This window comes from Momordica charantia, assembly GCF_013281855.1.
Source record: "Momordica charantia cultivar OHB3-1 chromosome 9 unlocalized genomic scaffold, Mcharantia_2.0 BLBB01000009.1, whole genome shotgun sequence".
Classification (NCBI taxonomy): Eukaryota; Viridiplantae; Streptophyta; class Magnoliopsida; order Cucurbitales; family Cucurbitaceae; genus Momordica; species Momordica charantia.
This window is the reverse complement of record NW_028275167.1, coordinates 2,673,475-2,692,077: the sequence shown is the minus strand read 5'-3', so window position 1 is coordinate 2,692,077 and position 18,603 is coordinate 2,673,475. Positions and strand designations below refer to the sequence as shown.

At 34.1% G+C, this 18,603-nt stretch overlaps 1 protein-coding gene across 4 annotated transcripts; it reads right to left on the bottom strand.

Moving 5' to 3' along the window:
- Window positions 1-1,528: 1,528 nt before the first annotated feature.
- On the bottom strand, window positions 1,529-14,809 carry LOC111013510 (coatomer subunit beta'-2). 4 transcript variants are annotated; one of them, XR_015787264.1, is made up of 25 exons: window positions 14,654-14,808; window positions 14,214-14,234; window positions 14,048-14,109; window positions 13,656-13,710; window positions 12,920-12,956; window positions 12,504-12,829; window positions 12,279-12,410; window positions 12,052-12,200; window positions 11,640-11,708; window positions 10,579-10,729; window positions 10,427-10,492; window positions 9,773-9,961; window positions 8,939-9,079; window positions 8,740-8,814; window positions 8,381-8,557; window positions 8,135-8,226; window positions 7,929-8,045; window positions 7,026-7,140; window positions 6,788-6,859; window positions 6,493-6,689; window positions 6,329-6,422; window positions 4,111-4,217; window positions 3,367-3,496; window positions 2,508-2,744; window positions 1,529-1,972 (listed from the first exon to the last, which is right to left on the bottom strand). XR_015787264.1 is itself a non-coding variant. In XM_022287958.2 (25 exons), exons 1-24 carry the CDS (start codon window positions 14,654-14,656, stop codon window positions 2,586-2,588), a joined length of 2,736 nt encoding a protein of 911 aa, XP_022143650.1. In that variant the 5' UTR covers window positions 14,657-14,808; the 3' UTR covers window positions 1,529-1,972; window positions 2,542-2,585. The 4 variants fall into 4 exon arrangements, 3 of the variants coding, with proteins under 3 accessions (XP_022143650.1, XP_022143660.1, XP_087973815.1); XM_022287958.2 differs by having other exon boundaries at window positions 2,542-2,744; XM_022287968.2 differs by having other exon boundaries at window positions 2,618-2,744.
- Window positions 14,810-18,603: the final 3,794 nt, after the last annotated feature.

Sequence of the window (18,603 nt, the reverse complement as noted above, 5' to 3'; positions counted from 1 at the left end):
CGGTTCCCCACGGATTGCATCAAACGATTTCGCGGAGCTTTCACGCTACCCGGAAGTAAATTGGATCATGGGCTGACATTTTGGGCTTGTATTGTGGGATATTAATCGGCCCAATAAAGTATGCAAATAATTCACGTCTCCAAGGAAGGGGAAAATTTTTCATATTACTTCCTTTTACATTCATTTTCTGATATATCAGCAATTTTTAACAATGATCACAGAATAAAATAATATATCAATTAGTGATGTGTCAAAGTATGAATAGAAAGAGTAGGTATCCTAGGAGTATCAAAAGTTTCTCCAAAGAAAATTTTATCCTATCAACAACTTTTAACCAAAATAATATATGAATCCATAGTGTTTCCAAAGTATGAATGGAAAGAGTAGGTCCTTTTGTAGTATTAAAAATGTTGTCTAAAGAAAAGTTTTTCCTATCAGCAACTTTTAATAACGATGTGTGATTTATAAAATAAAATAATATATCAACTGATGATGTGTTAAACTATGAATAAAAAGAGCAGGTACTTATCAAAAAATTTCTCCATCTCCAAAAAAATAAAACTAAATAAAATTTAATCATGACAGTTTTTTCTCCACAAAGTTGGAATCAAGTTGAAATAATTTATTCAATTTTTGATACTGAATCTGCTCAAATGCCTCTCGCAGGCGCACTCAAGAGATAGTTTGTGGTTGTTTGAGCAAGTTGTTGAACTTGCCTCACTTGAGTGAGGTGTGAACATGACCTCTTTTATGTTATGTTATGGACTTTGTGCATCCACTAACAACAGGGAAAAAAATATGACTATTGTTATTCTTGTACAAACTACAAAATATGATGCATCAAATTACCAAAATTACCCCTGATACAAAATTAAAGGATTTGGTAAAACTAGAAATTACCACTCAGCAAAATGGAGCATCTTTGTCCCTGTTTGAGACATTTCACTGAACGTAAAATCTTCTACAATGTTATAACTTGAACGTAAAATCTTCCAATGATATTGTATTTGTTCACCTTGAGAAAAAAAAACCCATATTGGAACTATATTTTTCAAATTATAAATATTAAAACTAGAAAAATTATTGAGTTTGACTGCTACATTATGGATGCAAATTTGATACAAATTCAAAATATACATGTCATTTCTCTATGTAAAACTACCAACCACATTTTTCAACCTCGAATAGAGAAACTAGACCATTCACACTTCCAGGTAAGTGATTTCAATGCAAATATAGAACTAATAAATAGAACAAGGATTAAAAAAAACTTCTCTCCAAGAAATAAATATGGATAAAAACTTTTGTGATGTAAAGGCCTCAGAATACAGAGAGATATGGCAATAGGAAAGGCAACAAAATCTACTAGACCATTTATCCTGCGTGTGCCATAGCAACAGCATTTGTTTGTGCTGCACAAAGTGGGTGGCAAACAGAGTCTCTCCCCACAATTTCAACCAACTTCTGGGCCAACAAAAATCTGATGTGAAAGACATTCAGCCATGACAATGGTTAAGCACAAAAAGTGTGAGCAAGGAAACTGTATTCACTTATTTTTACTTCACGAGAATCAAATTCAAAAAGGAAAAAAAGTCGACTCGAGCTACTGATTAAGATTACAATAACAAATTGCAAATGGGGCTATGGCTAAAATGGGAATAATAATCAGATCTACATGGCACAAACCTATGCTCTATAAGGCATGGTCCAAAGGTGAGAGTAGTAGTAATACAAGGTAACTATTCTAAAAGGAGAATGAGTACATCTATCTATAGTTACAAAAATTGACTTGATAGTCATAAAGAATGTAAAATTCATTAAATTCTATTTGCTGGAACGATCATGTAGTTGAGTATATTTGCACATGCCAAATCCATGTCTGCACAGAAGTTCATCTGCTTCAGTAAAGAATTTCTCCTCCCCACTTCAGCATCGAATCGAGCAGCTGAAACCTAGTGATCTGATGTTAACACTGCAAAATATAAGGAAATGAATACCAAGTAAGAAGAGTTATAAAACCGACATCGAAAGAGATAGAACATGAGTGAAAGACTTCTAAATCGCATTAGTGATCATGAAAGATGTTTTAATCGCTTGTCACAAAAGTATCACAACTAAATTTCAGCAGTTATCATCAGAGCTCGAAGAAAAGCATCCCAATTGTTTCAAAGTGATATGGGAGAAATAAAGAAAAATAGATTATATTCTGAAATCAATATTCCTATGACAAAATAATGAATATTGGAAAGGTACAACTTAGCAGAGAATTATGTTCTGTGCAATCCTATAAACTACTTTCAGGGCATATGTCAAGAAAAATGCTCCTTCGATAAAAATTAAAATGTAATATGTTAGACGATAGTAGCAAAATCTGTATGAATTTCAGTAAATATGGAAGCATTAATTCGTGATAATCTAAAATGCTATCCATGCGTTTCTTTGTTGTTGTGAAGAGATGTTGAGGTAGTAGTAGATCGAGTAATACAGAAAGCAGGTTGCACAAATACATGCAAAGCTGGCATTTTAGAATCAACTAATCACCAGAGACAACAATTGGATTTTCACACTTGCGCAACCAATTGCCTTTAAGCTGACTGGGTTCCTTCATTATTCGTACCCCACTCTTCATCGGCCTCGTTACCATTAACAAGAACCGCACCATCTGTTGAATCAGCATCCACCACAACAGCCTCCTCTTGGCTATCTTCTCCATTTTGGTGCTCTGCAGTCTCTTCATCTCCATTCTGATCAATCACCACCACAACTCAGATAAACTAAGTTCCAGACCTCAATCTTAATTCATGCTAGAAATAAAAATAAAAAATACAAAAAAGTACATCATGAATGTCAAATTCCATCGCTTGAATAAATAAAGATTCTATACAAAATGGCCAAACTTCACAACTCAACCATTAATATGTCACAGTGATGGGATATAATTCCCACAAGCAAGTAATTGAGAAAGAAATAGCAACTATGAGTAGTACAGAGAAATACCTCTCCTGCATAAAATTTAGTCTTAAAAAGGAAATAAACAAAATAAGCACTCAAGAGCTTTGCCCGTGGGTATAGGGGAGCAAAGCTCCGACTCCCAGTTATCAAAGAAAAATAAAAAATAAGAACAACTATCCACACAATTCCCACACCCTGAATCTCTCTCTCGATAAAGCCATGTACAATTAATTACTCTGACAGCTTTTTCAAATGGTGGTCTAACTGATAATTAATAATAGCTAGAAGGAAAGAAATGATAGAGAGCAAGTAAAATATCAATGTCTTCCACCAACTCAAGCCTGTTAAATAAGCAGGAAGCAAAAAAGAACTTTGTACCTTTCAAGTAGTATGAAATCTGCATACAGTACATACCTCAAGGTTTGGATCTCCATTTTCAAGAAGCTCCTCTTCATCTACATGCATATTCCTAAAAGCCTCCACAAGAGTTGCATGTGACCTGTCAGCTTGATTGGCATACTCCACCGCAGGAGGATAAACACCCCTAATGAAATTCAAGGAAAGATATAAACGTAGGTTCTATAATCAAGCATCCAATACTATGTTGAAACTAGTTTCTTAGTCATGTAATGTGTGAATATACCATTTAATATGATTGACCAATCATATATGTGCAATAATTACAATGGGTCAACTTTAGAGTGACTAATGATACAAACAAGAGAACACCACTTGCAGAAAAAATAATCATGATGATGAATAAATCATTTCAACAGAAGAACTATCAGGCGACTTGTGGAAAGCTGAGGTCATATAAGCTTAAGCAGAAGCACATGCACATACAACTACTGCAAGCAGAAATACACATGAACTCTGATAAATGTTTCTACCAGACATAATCAGAGAACTGCATATTCCTTCTTAGGTTGCATTGCATAGATATAAACGAATAGCAATGGCAATTATACTTTAAGTATAATTGATTTTTCAGCCTCCTTTAGAGAGCGGAGACAATATTTTTGCTTTCACATAACTTTAGTACATGGCATATGGCATTAATTTTTCTACAAATACCTCTGCTCCTCGTCATTCATGCCAATTCGTTTTCAACATTATTTCATTTCCTCACGTGTATATAAAAAAGATAGACAAAGGTACCTGGTCTCTGAAAATTTAGATTCAACAGAAACTGCAAGTTGCCAATCATCAAACAAATTAGGATACTCTTCAGGATCGGCTAGTGAATCAGCTGCTTTTGGATTGACCTAATATATTTTCAAAATTAAATGAGGTAGGTCAATGGTGTTTTTGATCAACATGTGATAAGAATGACTGCAAGTGACATGAAAACATTATAAACCACTTGATCAGTTAATTGTTGTCAAGTGACGTGAAAAAAAAGTTGTTAGTCGATGCCAAGTTTGTGCATGTCATAAATCTTCCTACAATAACTGCAAAGGGATGTATGTGCATATAAATTTGTTGAAGTATGAAATCTCAAGGCCTTCAGTTCATACTGCTCTTTTCTTACTGTAAATTATATGATAAAACCAGTATATAAAGAGGAAAAATTACATATTACAGTTAACAAAAATATTCCATGAAACCCATCATGCAAGAAGCCTACTATACTAATTGATGTGAACATTACATCTAAATATAAAGGTAAAAGTAATGAAACATAGTATATAAAGGGAGACAACAAATAAAGGGAGGGAGACAACAAATAAAGGGAGGCAACAAATAGTCGCACGCCTTCTTGAATGAAATGTAGGAAGTAAAGTGGACACTTAGGTTATGAGTATTCTAAATTTGGTATTTACTAGTATCATTCTTAAAAATTGTAATTCCTAGGTGATCCTTGATAGGAGTTTAAAGAAACAGTAAACTCGAGTAATTCTGTTAAAAGGTTGGGCAGAGAGAAAATACAATGGTTCCTAGCCTTTGGAGGAAAAAGGTTTCGAGAAGAAGTAGCTTCTTGGATCCTCAACTGTGTAGGGTGCTCATTCATCCATGGAAGGCCAAGAGGGGACAGCAAGCATCTAAGGGTCTTAGAGAAGGAGGCCCCTTTCTCGCTTCTGAGCTGTTTGGGGGCATATTTACTAGTTGAAAGTTCGAGTAGGGTCATCTTCCGGTCTTTCATCTCACCTCCCCTTTTAGGCTTAGGGATTATTCATTACTAAGGCCTCTAGACTGTCTCCCTCTTCTTTGGTCGAATTCAATGGCTTAGTAATGACTCTTCATTGTAATGATCCTTAAAGACCGGTTGGAACTTTCGTTCCCTCTTTAAGATTCCCAATAAAAGAGATGAGGGATTTCCTTCCGTGATGAAATGGAGAGGAAGCCACGTTGTTGGCTGGAAGAGAAGTCTCTTTGTAAATTGGATAACTGGGAGAGCTTGGCTTGGGAAACTTGAGAAAATATGTACGGCCCTTACTATAGGTAAACTGTAAACATATGGAATTCACACCAAGGGGGCAGAAGAATTATATCAACCAAATGCTAGAGTGCTAGAAGCTGGTGGAGGTAATATTCTAAAAGCATCTAGAAAACTAAGGATCACACTATAAATTCGATAAGGGAGAGAATATAAACCATTGTGGGGAGGATCTAAGGATGGGTTACAGCTTTGAACTCCCTTTCCTAACTTGTATCAGGTGGCAATTTCTAAAGGCATTTTTAGTACGTGATGGTCATTGGAGCGAAAGGGATACGAATTTAGTTTAGAAGAGACTATTGTTTAGAGATTCAAAAATGGGCCAACCTCTCAAACATTATTCATTATATTTCACCAGCTCAGCAGATATACAAGATGAAGTGGGAAATTTTGGATGCTTTTATGGTCTTGGTTGAATAAGTTATTTGCCCCCAATGTCATTTTGGACAGTGCTCTCACTATGCCAATTTGGAAATCATAAATGCCCAAAAAATAAGGTTTTCTATAATTGATCTTCCACTCGTGGTGGTTTGAATATAGTGGAACCAATGCAAATCAAAATATGCCTTCATTGATAGACTATATTTTTGGTTTACTATGTTTAGTGATACTTTAGTGTACAGTTATATGATTTGTATAGTTTTTCATTCAAATTAAGGCTTACGCTACATAGCATCTCAAAACTTAAACCTTACCTCTTTGAAAGAAAAAAAGGGCCCAAACTTGTCGCGAGTCTTTTAAACATTGCCCACAAGCTAATCTCATCATCTGCCTACCTCACCTCACTCTCCCATTGTTTATAACCACTGTGGCTAATAGGTCCTTCTAACAAACTCCAAACTATTTCCCTATATACCAACTCACCCAAATGTGCAACAATGATAAAACTTCAGTAGAAGGAATATTCAACATCAACAGGACATAAGAATTAAATATTACCTTATTCAGGTCCTTTCTCCAGATAGCAACTATCTCAGAAACTTTGCTTGGAAGATAAGATCGTGCCATCAATGCAGCTTCAGGTATCCGATTACTGCAAGAAGACAATGTAAGCATCTATACCATAATTCAACAGGTTCATCATAAACAAAGAGAGATTTTACCTTTCCACCAACAGCTGGAGGCAGTCTTCTAATTTACCCAACGTAAATAAACAGAGGAAAGCAACATTATTCTTTCCTTGCTCTTTAGCAAGAGAAGCAAGCTGCGATATTCCTTCAGCATCTCCTAAAGAAGAATATAGCAGCAGCAGGCCACTCAGGTCCATGGCAAATTTTAGGCACTCCTCTGCCATTTCTAGCTGCAATAACATGACTCGACAGAGATGGACATCAGAGAATTGTTAAATAAATACTCTAAGTAGTATTGGACAGCAGTACAGAGTGTGAAATTAAACACCTTTCCAGTGGACAATGCCAATTCTCCAAGCTGCTTCCATTTGGATTCGCTATGTACGGTTGTTGCAATTTCCTGCACAAGATAAATTAAACCTTTATTTGGATCTCAATTGAACTATTAAAGCAACCTGTCCCCAAAGAAACAAGGAGAAGAAAAGAAAGGAAACTAAACATTGTTCTAAACGAGCTCTCCATACAGCACCCTACATTTGTTTAGCTCTGACATCAGTGGAGCATACCTTTGCAACATCTAATCTACCAAGCTGTATCGCTAAGTCAAATCTATAATCAGGATCTGTTGCTACGTCCAGTGCCTCTTCTATCATACCTCGGGATTCCAAAAAGCGAGCCACGCTGAGAGACAACAAAAACTAAGAAATTTATCAAAATTCTCCTTTCTTCCTCCTCTTAAGAAGAGACACCTTTCATTAACAAAAAAAGAGATACAAAAGAGACAAGATACCCTCAAAAGAAGCCAAGGAGTTTACAGAAAAACACACCAATTGGCCCAAATAACAAGTGTAAATATAAACAGCATTGCAAATCTAAGGAAGAAATATCAATACAGAAATTTCCAAATCTAAGGAAGACATGCCTCTTATTCAATACTGCATCTCTTGTCCAAAAAAAAAGGGAACCACAGGTACAACATGAGTATCGAAGCATCTATGCACTATTGGGGAGAACTATAAATTGGAATTTCAAGTGTCAGAAGTCATAGAGCAAAAACCAAGATCTAAAATTTTGAACATGTTATGATTTACAGATTGTGATGATAAATTTAGGACACAGAAATGATCTGTAGAACGTATGAAATTTTAAGAAAAAACATTTCCTTGTGCACTGTTGCAACATAATTTAATAAGGAACTGAATGGTTTTAGCTGGTTCAATAATTCATTGTATTTCTTTATTAACAAGAAACAAGAAATCAGTTCAATAATTCATTGTTGACAGTCCTACTCCTAAACTGAGAATGAAAAAGTTGCTTGCTGCAAACTACCATAACACGTGAGACAAGTCTGAAATTTCTGCTTGGAACAATAGAGATGCTAAAAACACTATTTTTAAGATATGACGTGTTTCAGAAATGTCATATTACAAATTTACACCACAGTTTTAAATCTGAGACTTCGAAGCTACCTATTATGATGCTCCTTGGGGATTGAAGGTAAAATTTCATTGGCTCTTTCCAGATCTCCACGCATTACCAATGTCTTGTATTCAATCAAGCTAAGAAGTAATGTGTATCCTATAACACTGCAACATCCAACAGATCATCACATCATTAACCCAGACCAGACGGTAGCAATTATCAGTGCCAAGAATATAAAATAGCATCTGCTTACTTAAATTCTTTGTCTATTAAATACACGCGACTTTGACTGGCAAGATATCCAAGCAAATACATAGGCCGATCCAGATGAAACATTGTAGTAACCTGAAAATAAGTCATACATCAAGGGGGCCACAACGAGTATCTTCTTTCTCTCTCTTTTTTTGTTGAAAGACAGTATATCGATGTGAACTTAAAGAAGCCTTATGAAAATGTCCGCAAAAAGCTGGGGGTGGGGAAGGATAGGAACGATAACTACCTCACCACCAACACAATAATTTAGCCTCCAAGAGGAATTATTATAAATGAAACAATCCCCAACCCATAAGCCGGTCCTAACACGTTCACTTGTTTCATGCAGAAGCTCAAAAGCATCCTCAACACCTTCTTCATCAACTGATCTCCCACTATCAAGATAAGAGGAAACAACATCGCGCTGCATCACAAAATATACTTATTAGACAAAATTTTTCTTAGCACTACGTCTAGCCATGAAAGACAAACAAACAGTAGTCATACTAAAGATGACTTGAGATGCATCCACCAGAAAACGATTCAGTAAATGCAACTGCAAATACAACTATTTCAAAAGAGGACTTTAAATGAATGGCAGCTTACATTGTACTTCAAGATATAAAATGCTGAGTCACTGGAAATTGCCACCAAGTCACCACTATCAGCCCAATAGAGATTCTGACATTTTGAAACAATAATAATAAAATACATTAGCAAAAGGTCAGGGAAAATTTAGTACATAAAGCATGTGTCTGTGGAGGCAAGCTGCCTAGAAAGCTTCTTGAGGAATATCTGCACTCACTTTCACATTTACATCAATCCGTCGAATTAACCGGCACTCTGCCCAGTCATAAAAGCATATAAAATCGTTGGAGCACATTGCTAAAAGAGTTCCTCCATAAATACGCTCCGCAGAAAATGTAGGTCGAATGCTCTTCTTTTCCTGAAATAACTTATTTCCCATCAACTCAAGATGCTCAACCAATATCTTCAAACGGCATACTATTTAAAATATTTGACACATAAACTCAAGAAAGTTACAAGACAAATAAACACTTAGGAGACCTTAGGCTCATGGTTCTAATTAACCTAGATTCATGAAGTCTAGTGTTGAAAAGTCTGAGTTGGTTTCATTTGTTTGGATTGTGCAAATGAATTGGTTATAGAAACTCCAGTTCGTATACCCTTTATTTGATTGGTACGTTTGTGATTTGTAAAAGTTAATATACAGTATCAAATGTGAGTTTCAGAATTAAAATTCATAGCTAGGGATAAAGCAAACCTACGTGTCAAACATAAGCTTGACTTTTTATGCCTAGATTACAAAAATCTAGACCTTGAGCCAAACACCCCTTAGTGTCTAGAACTAGAGCCAAGATAGACAATGAAATAATCATAAAATAAAATTATTCATAAATGCCCATAAATTTATCAAAAATATGTAATATTCACACAAGTGAGTAGATCTAAGAATCTAAACAGAATATTTTTCATATACGGTTTTCCTCTCACTTGAACAAGCACAACACATTGCATTTGTTGCATCGTTTGCCATTGACATCAAATGCATAAAATGAAACATACCATGTAATTCCAAGAGTTCTTGACTTGAATATTTATTAAAATGAATACAGACCTGGAAATTTTTTGTGAAAATCTTTATCTTTGATGTACTCTCTCGAGCAGCATATTCTCCATCAGATGACCAAACAATTTCCAATGCTGAACCAAACGACCTATTCCTCCATGCCAAAGCTGTATAGATAATGTATTCACCATCTCCACAGACAACAACAAACCTTCCATTGGGATTGTGCTTTAAGCTCTGATAGAAATTGGAAGAGTAAACAAGTAGAACATGAAAACAAGAACAATCAACAAAATGGCCCGGAAACTCACGGAAAAGAGAACAATCAACAAAAATAAATATTCATTCTAATACAAGAGGTTTCGTATAAACTGAATTAAACAAGAACTTTTCAGCAAAGTATCAACAGTTTCACCATAAAAAGATGACCAGTGAAACAGATATCAAAAATAACAACAGAAAACAAGAATACTGGTCTATATTAATCATTTGAGATGTCATCCAAGCCATAGAGCAAACATCACAAACATTATCAGTAATACATGCAGTGAGTTTCATGAAAAGGTAAACAAAACTACACATGCTTCCAAAGTAGCATCACTGTAACAATGAACTATGAATTACCTTATGACAAGAAAACACATGAAATTTAGAAGATGTGAAATCATATAATTAGAAAACCATACGTGCACAATTACTTACTTGAGGATAAAGATCACAGGTCCCCAATTCCTTGACAGCCAAGGGTAACCTCTCCCCATCAGTAACCTATAAAGAAAGATCAAAAAATAAATCCAGAAACAAAGAAGCTGTCATAAAGCAGAATATAAAGAAAGATGCTATCAAGTTCAAACCTCATAGTCTGCTCCTACACTCTTAATGTTCACTGTTTGAATTTCATTGTGCTTAGCCCAAATAATTTTACCAGTATTATCCATGCTAGCCACAGGTACCTCCCGGCCAAGTTTTACCATGATTGTTCCTTCATCATAACCAATCACAACCCTGTAGGAGAAAAGATACATCATTTCTAGCAATAGAAAATAAAATAACTCAAGCAGATTTTTAAATATTAAATTTTCAACCATTTAGAAATGATCTCATGAGCTATATACTCTATCCACTATCCTGCATTTTTACTTTTTATCTTTAGTATATCAATAGGAAATGGTGGAGAATCACTTTTAATTATTTTGTCCACTCCCTAATTAAAAAGTTCAAATATGTGCTCAATTATTTACATATTATTTATTAACTCTATTCATAATTTATGTTCATTGATTTACTATTAATAATAGTTAAATTACTATATTTAATAAGGAAAAGAATTGTACACGAACTTCTTTAAATGTTAAATAAACTATTTGACTATTGTTATTTCTTTATTACAAATAAGTTTTTAGATTAATAGAAAATAACCTTGCCATAATGAATAATTTACTCATTTTAATTTTTTTTAAGAAATAGACCATAAATTATGGAGTTAAATATTGAATAATATGTACTTGACAGTATTCATTCATTAGGAATTTATATTTATCTAAATCATTTTTAGAAAAATCTAATAACATATATCTTAAACATGAAAAGAATTATAATCAATTTAAACTTAAACTTTATTAGACATTATTAGCTATTAATAATTTACTCAAATCCATCTGGAACTTAATTTGTTTCAGAATGGAGTAAAATTTAAACTTTCATGAGCATTTTACATGATAATAGACTAGTGTTTCAATTGAAAAGGTGGGAAAGTTAAAAAATTAGAAATTTAACAAGTAAGATGAGAAAGTGAAAGATAAAACAAGATTGAGAATTACAAAATATCACGGGTTCCAATCCTGTCATTCCTACCTAAAGGAAAAACAGTGCTTATATGAAGAAAGCAAAATTAGCAACCACATAAATGACTTACCGTCGGGAACCCTTAATATATCCAATAGCCCAAACTCGCTCTAGACCATAATTCAATGTGTTCTCAAGCCTGAGATTCAATAAAATGGATCAAAAAAATTCTCGCATGAGAGAACTATAAAACATATAATTCAAATGAAATGGGTGACAAAATATTTATAACCAATAAATCAAGGGAACCTAACTACCAAATTAATTTATCATGCATAGTTTCTTTTTTTTTTTTTGGGATAAGAAACTTTGTATTGCAAAAAAACCCATCAAAGCGCATGATAAATGCGTAGCCGGTCCGGTTTTTTTCATGCATAGCCAAGTTAGCAAAATTTAAAATCCTGTTGACAAATAAATAAGTGGAAATCCCAAAAGGAGAAAATTTAAATGTCAATATCATAAAAATCACGAACCAAAATTACCTATAAGTGGTTGCATGCCATATGCGAACAGTACCATCCTCGGAACCTGTGATGATAATAGGAAGTTCTGGATGGAAACAAACAGCGGACACATTGTGTGTATGACCTTCAAGAGTCTGTACACAACTTTTGGTTTGATAGTCCCACACCTGTTTTCATATGATTTAATTAAATATCCTCCATTTGGATCCAGTGAAACATAGGTTAAGAATTAGAATAATAGTGACCTTAGCAGTATGATCATCAGAACCAGTAATTAGGTAGGGTTTGTCACCACCAGTAAAGTAATCAACACAATTTACTCCCTTCTGATGGGCATCCAATGTAAAATTAGGGTCCGGAGAGCCAAGATTCCAAATCTGCCACGAAAATTGTACCAAACTTAATTCAGCATCATCATACAAACTAGGAACAGAGAGGACGTTTCACCAACAGAAAATTCTCAATGTTACCTTGATAGTGCGGTCAAGAGAAGCACTCGCAAAGGTGTTAGTGTCCTTGGGATTAAATGTTACTTGCATCACATAATGAGAATGTCCCTCAAAAATTTGAGTGCACACCCAACCCTTCTCCCAATCCCAAAGCTTTATGAGCATATCATCAGATGATGACAGTACATATGGAAGTGTAGGATGGACAGCAACACACCTAATGTAATCTGTATGTGCCTCGAAGACTTTTATCTTATCCATTGTATTATAATTGTAGACACGAATGAACATGTCATCTGCACCAGCAACGACCCATTGCTTCCGCACAATAAATTTGGCTGACCTAACTGCCAACACAGTGAACACACAACAAAAACTTCATATCATATTCTTCCATCCCCTCATATCCACCTCTCTATATTGACTTTACGGCTTACCTGGTAACTCGGTGACCTCAAAAGACTTGACCATGATCTGTAGAAGTGTCCAGACGATTAAACATTTAAAATTTAGAGTTGACAAAATTAAACAAAGAAGTTATTTAAAGAATTCACATTTAAAAAGTGCCTACCAAAGGTTCAAAACTGATAATAACTTGGGAAAACACCTAGAGTTATACATAAATGTAATTTTAAATACATGCTCATAATAATTTATTTGGGTAACACCTCATGTAGGATGCCCTCTTCTGTTATACCAAATGAAGTATATGATTAATTATTTCTTAGTTTATATGCTTTTTCTCTCCAAAAATAAAGTTTGAGTTTCTTATCCAATCAAAATGAGAAGACTTGAAAAAACAGAAAGAATGAACTGTCCTTTGTTTCTCTTTTGATAGGAAACAAAAAGATGTATATTGTAATGGAGAAACAGAGAGAATCAACTGTCAAACCGTAGGTGTAACAAGTTCCATTCACTGTGACAATTATCTTTCTCATGAAACTGTGGTTGAAGTTAGAACTTACTTGGAGAAGCTTACAAGGAAGATCATGGAATCGTGGGAAACAATGTAACAAACTTCAGGAAATATAACAATTCATTGATGTAAAAATGGCGCAGCTAGTTATTAGAAAAAACCTGATCTTGTTTTTAAAACATGTTTGAAGTACTTACAGTATAAAGAAAATATTAAAAAGCATCGATGTTCTTATCAATGATAACATATATCCACACCTGAGACTGATAGTTCCAGATGCACACAGTTCCTGAATACAAACTCGCCAGAATCCTGCAGTAAGGTGTGTGTCAGAACCTTCAAGTCTTCTTTTTCTCCTTTGCAGTGGAAATATAAGATAATCACAATTTCATAAATGATCAACTGAGAAGTCTCAAAGATGCCAACAGAATGGAAGCGAAACGTCATGGACTACAATATACTAACATGACAGAAACCATTTACATCAAGCATAACTTTAATTTTAATTTCTGGCCCATACATGGTCCAAGAAGTAGCACTGCCCATTAATGGTATTAATAAGCAACTATGGCCATTCTGCTTGCTTATAAAGGGCCAACAAAACTCTAATGCAATAAAACCATATGGCAATGAAAAACGGTGCAATTACCATGGTTCTGTTGGATGCAAATCCACAGATTTTACTCTTTCCGATCTCTGAGCGAGTTTCCTCTGAACCAAACAATACGAAGGCATTTTAAAACACAGAACAATAATTTAAAATAATCAAAACCAAACACATTATATCCATTTAGCAGGTAGAAGAATCGGGATACCTTGATTTCAAGTCTGAGAGGCTGCGAACACACAAGCCACCAAAAAAATAATCCGTTAGTAGCAGAAATAATGATTCGAGGTCGTAGACAAAAAACAAAAGAAGTTTCAGCAGTAGCGGCAAAATTTATTAACATATGAACTGTCATAGACCAAACATTAGAATGCCAGATCCCAACGTCCTTCTCTCAGGAAAGCTGAGAGATAGAGAGAGAGCAATTCCGTGACTATGTTCCAACAACCAAAAGGCAGAACCAATTCGAGCTCTCACACTCGAGTTTTCAAAGAGAATAAATCCAATAATTAGTATAGCAATGGCAATGTCAAGAGAACTGCGCAAATACTGAGCAATTGTGATCAAATCGAAGTAGATTTCAACCAGATCTAAGGTATAATTGAATGCAGATGCGTTGAAAGAAATGGATGGAAATCTTCGACTCACCATATTGAGCAAGTGAAAGCTTGGGAAGAGAGATCTTGATCGTTGCACCGGAGCGATACAGGTGATCGGAGCTTGGAGAAGAGAGATGGCGAGAGAGGTTTCAGTGTTGAATTATCGAAGTCTTTCGTGTTAATATGAGAAGGGAGCGAGAGCAGATCGAAGCTTAGCAGTTACGTCATAAAATTACGACGCTGCCATTCGCGGCGGAATGATTCGGTGCAACCGATAGTACGATGAACGCGAAAAAGTTGCCACCGTAGTGATGATCAGATTGAAATCGACGGTGGCGATCGCTCGGAGAATATGGGTTCCATTGGCGGAGTACTGGTTCCTCGTTGGTCACGCTGGCACATCGGGCCCACGTGCAAATCCTAAGGTACATTATATATACACTAAAATAAAGAGAGATATTATAGGGTTAAGTTGAAGAATAGTGTAATCTTAAAAACAAATGGGCGTAGATTCAAAAGTAATAACAAAATTCCTTAAAATAATTATAACAAAATAAATGTACTTCGAATAAAAAATTACAAAATTAAGTTAAACATCTACATTATTAACCAAAAAAAATCTTAAAAAATGTTGGAATGTATAATTAAACTCAGGAAATTAATGATATTTATGAATGAGTCAGTGCTGAATAAGTGGGTTTTATGAATTTAGTTAAAGAAAGCAATATATATTAGATAGAAATCCAGCCAATGCATGCAATTTCTAATCCAACACGAAAGACATGTCATATTGAAATTGCGGTCAATGGCAGCGACTTCTACAAAATCATGACTATTAACTGCAATTTCACCTTAAATCGCGTCCCATGGTTGCAATTTCACCGCAACAATTACATGCAATTTACCTAAAATCATTGCTAATTATTTGTGTCATTTTAAAAAATTTATTTAAAAAATATCATATCGTACTCGAAGAGAGAGATATTATCTAAAAAAAGATATGTATGTATATGATAAAACTCATGTTAATTTACGAAATAAATGCTCGTCAAATTTGTGGTTTGTTTTAAAATACATCTATCCTTTCAAAAGTTTTACTCTTGACTGTTGATAAATTTAAAAAAAATATATCATTTGAGTAAACATTCATTAATATTTCGAACGAAAAGTTGACATAACATAATCTATAACTAGATGACAATTAGAGTAGAAACTTACTCTAATTAATTATTGACAATACAAACAAATTTAACATTTTTTTTATATTATCCTAGGTAGGTGGCCACCATGGTTTGAACTCATTTCCTCTACGTCCTTTGCTATTTGCACTGACCCTCATTGACCACTTGAGCCATCCATAATGGTTAAATTTAACCTTTAATTATGATAAATAGATATGCATATATGTGTGTACACAGTGACGGATCTATAATCGGTAAAGTTAGAAGGTCAAATTTATTTTATAATGTCAACTAATTATGTTAGGTCACGTCAATTTTTAATTCAAGTATATTTTTTGAAACGTTTATATGAATGTAGAATTAAAATTTTTTAAAAGATAAGGGTATTTTTAAAAAATAAATAACAAAAGTTCAACGGTGTTTTTCTTTTAATTTTGCCTAAAACTTAATACAAATTCATATACGAACTCCGAAAAGTATATATATATCTGGGCGTAAAGAATTAAGTAATAAAATTTTATTATTAACTGACTTATTATCTTGTTATGCTTAATTACATTATAAATATTTTCAAGACACATTCATCTTATCGTCTATTAGCGACGGATCATAGTTAAATTATAAATCACTAACCTACCTTAGTGGATATTAAAATATTAGTGGCAACTTGAGCTTCAACTTGTTAGATCACCTATCTTCATCATATATTAAATTTGACATGAGTAACTCAGTATTAATTGACAAATATCTCTGATCAAGAGGTCATGAGGATGAATTCATCTTCACTTGTTGTTTAAAAAAAGTTCCATTCTCCCCCAAATTATGTGGTTCTACTAAAAAAAAGACCTTAATAAATATTAAAATATTTGCTAGTAATACAAATAAAAAAGAAATATTTAATTAAATATAGAATTTGGGCCTTTGACGTGACTAAAGGGCTCAGCCGACAGGCCCTCTCCTGGTTTCTATCAAAAGAAGGCTTTTAAGTAGCCCATTCAATTATGGGCAAAATGGGCTCAGAAAACGGGCCCGCACACTATTTATTTTTTTTGTTATTTTAGTACAAGGAATACAAAGTAGTTGCCACGTAAGGCCTCGTTTACTTATCCGTCGTAATCAATGAATGGTAATGAAAACTTTGATTCCTTTGATCGTGTTTACCAAATTGTAGGAATGTAATCAAATGGTGGGACCCACCTCAAACTTTGTAATCTCATTACACTTCTACAACCTATCAATCTGATTCTCATTCCTTATTCGATGGACCCCACATATATATTATAATTAATGTACCACTTTTACCTTTTCTCTCTCATCTAGGGATTAAATTCATATAATTTTTAATTAATTTTTTTATACTTTTATAAAAAGATTATAAAGTAAAAAAGAAGGAAAAAAAAACCTTCCAACATGAGCTATGCCTGTATAGTTTAGGCACATATGTACTTTGACGGTGAAGAACGATCTCTCACATTCATATTTATTGATGTCAAGTAAATAAATAAAAGAAGATTATGTAACACGTGAAAAAATGTTTCTATTATATACTACTTAAAGTGCCATGAACGTAACTATAAATAATGACTCAATCAAAAAAGTCCAGTCGATGAGCCAACTCGAACATTGACAATCAAACTCTAGCCTACTGAACAAGCTTTAGTCGAGCTCTCAATTTTCACCAATGTGTGTAACGTTCCAAGTCTATATAACCTCAAGAGAAGAATGATGCAAGATAATAATAGTGTAGGAGAGTTTAGTCAGGAGAGATGGATCATAATGGACATGTCATCTATAAAATGAGTTTAGAAAGTCCAATGATGCATATGAAGCCTCTCCCGAATGCATACTCTACACACATTAGTCACCAGTAAGACGTTGCCACCTATCAACCAATATAGAAGCTGTGGGACAATGTTCGAGGCGTTTGTCTACACACTTGTTAACGAATGATGTTGCAGCCTAGCTACATACGTCACTTACATGTATAAATTGGGGTAATAAATAATCCATAAATCCAATCAAAGAAGACAAAATATAATAAGCTGTATAAAGGAAATAAAAATAAGGGTTAGTAATTGAGTATTTTGGTTTATTCCAAAAGAAAAGTTGGATTTTTTTGTTTCCTTCCAAGGGAAAAGTGGGATTTCTTCTGGGGTTTTAGGGCATATAATTCTGCAGCCAACATGTTCTCTGACTTGCAAATATAAACCATCAAACTCTTCCACCACTGAGAACCAATGGAAGATCATGAAGGCATATTCCATGGAATAAACCATAGATTCATTTGCAATCTCATTGTTTTGCTTAATCAAATGATGAAGTCTCCTTAAAATTATCTTTAGGGTGTAATTGATTAACCCTAATTATTCATTAACAATATTTGGAGGGAAGTGCCTTCCAAACAACAACATATCTAATAAAATAGAAACCACTTTTTGCCTCTCCTAATAGCATAACTCAAGCCCTTTAAAACTCATTCTCTTAACATAGGTTTTGAGTTCCAACTATTTTAATTTGTACTCAAAACACAAATTAAAATAGTTGTTAGACGTGGTAAGTGTACCAAATGCCTCCTTATAAATGGCTACAGAAAAGGTATATTAAATCGCAAATCAAATGTTTTTCAATAATTTAATTACTCAAGTTGACTTAAAACAGTCAAAGTACGAAAATCAATTAAAAATTTAACACTAAAGTCTACAATAACTTTTTCAGAAAAAAGAAACTGAGTCTACAGGCAATTAATCGTGAAAATGGCAATGTCGAAGCAAGATTTGTTTTTCTTTTTCTACTATCGCGGTGAAAAGGTCATATCTAC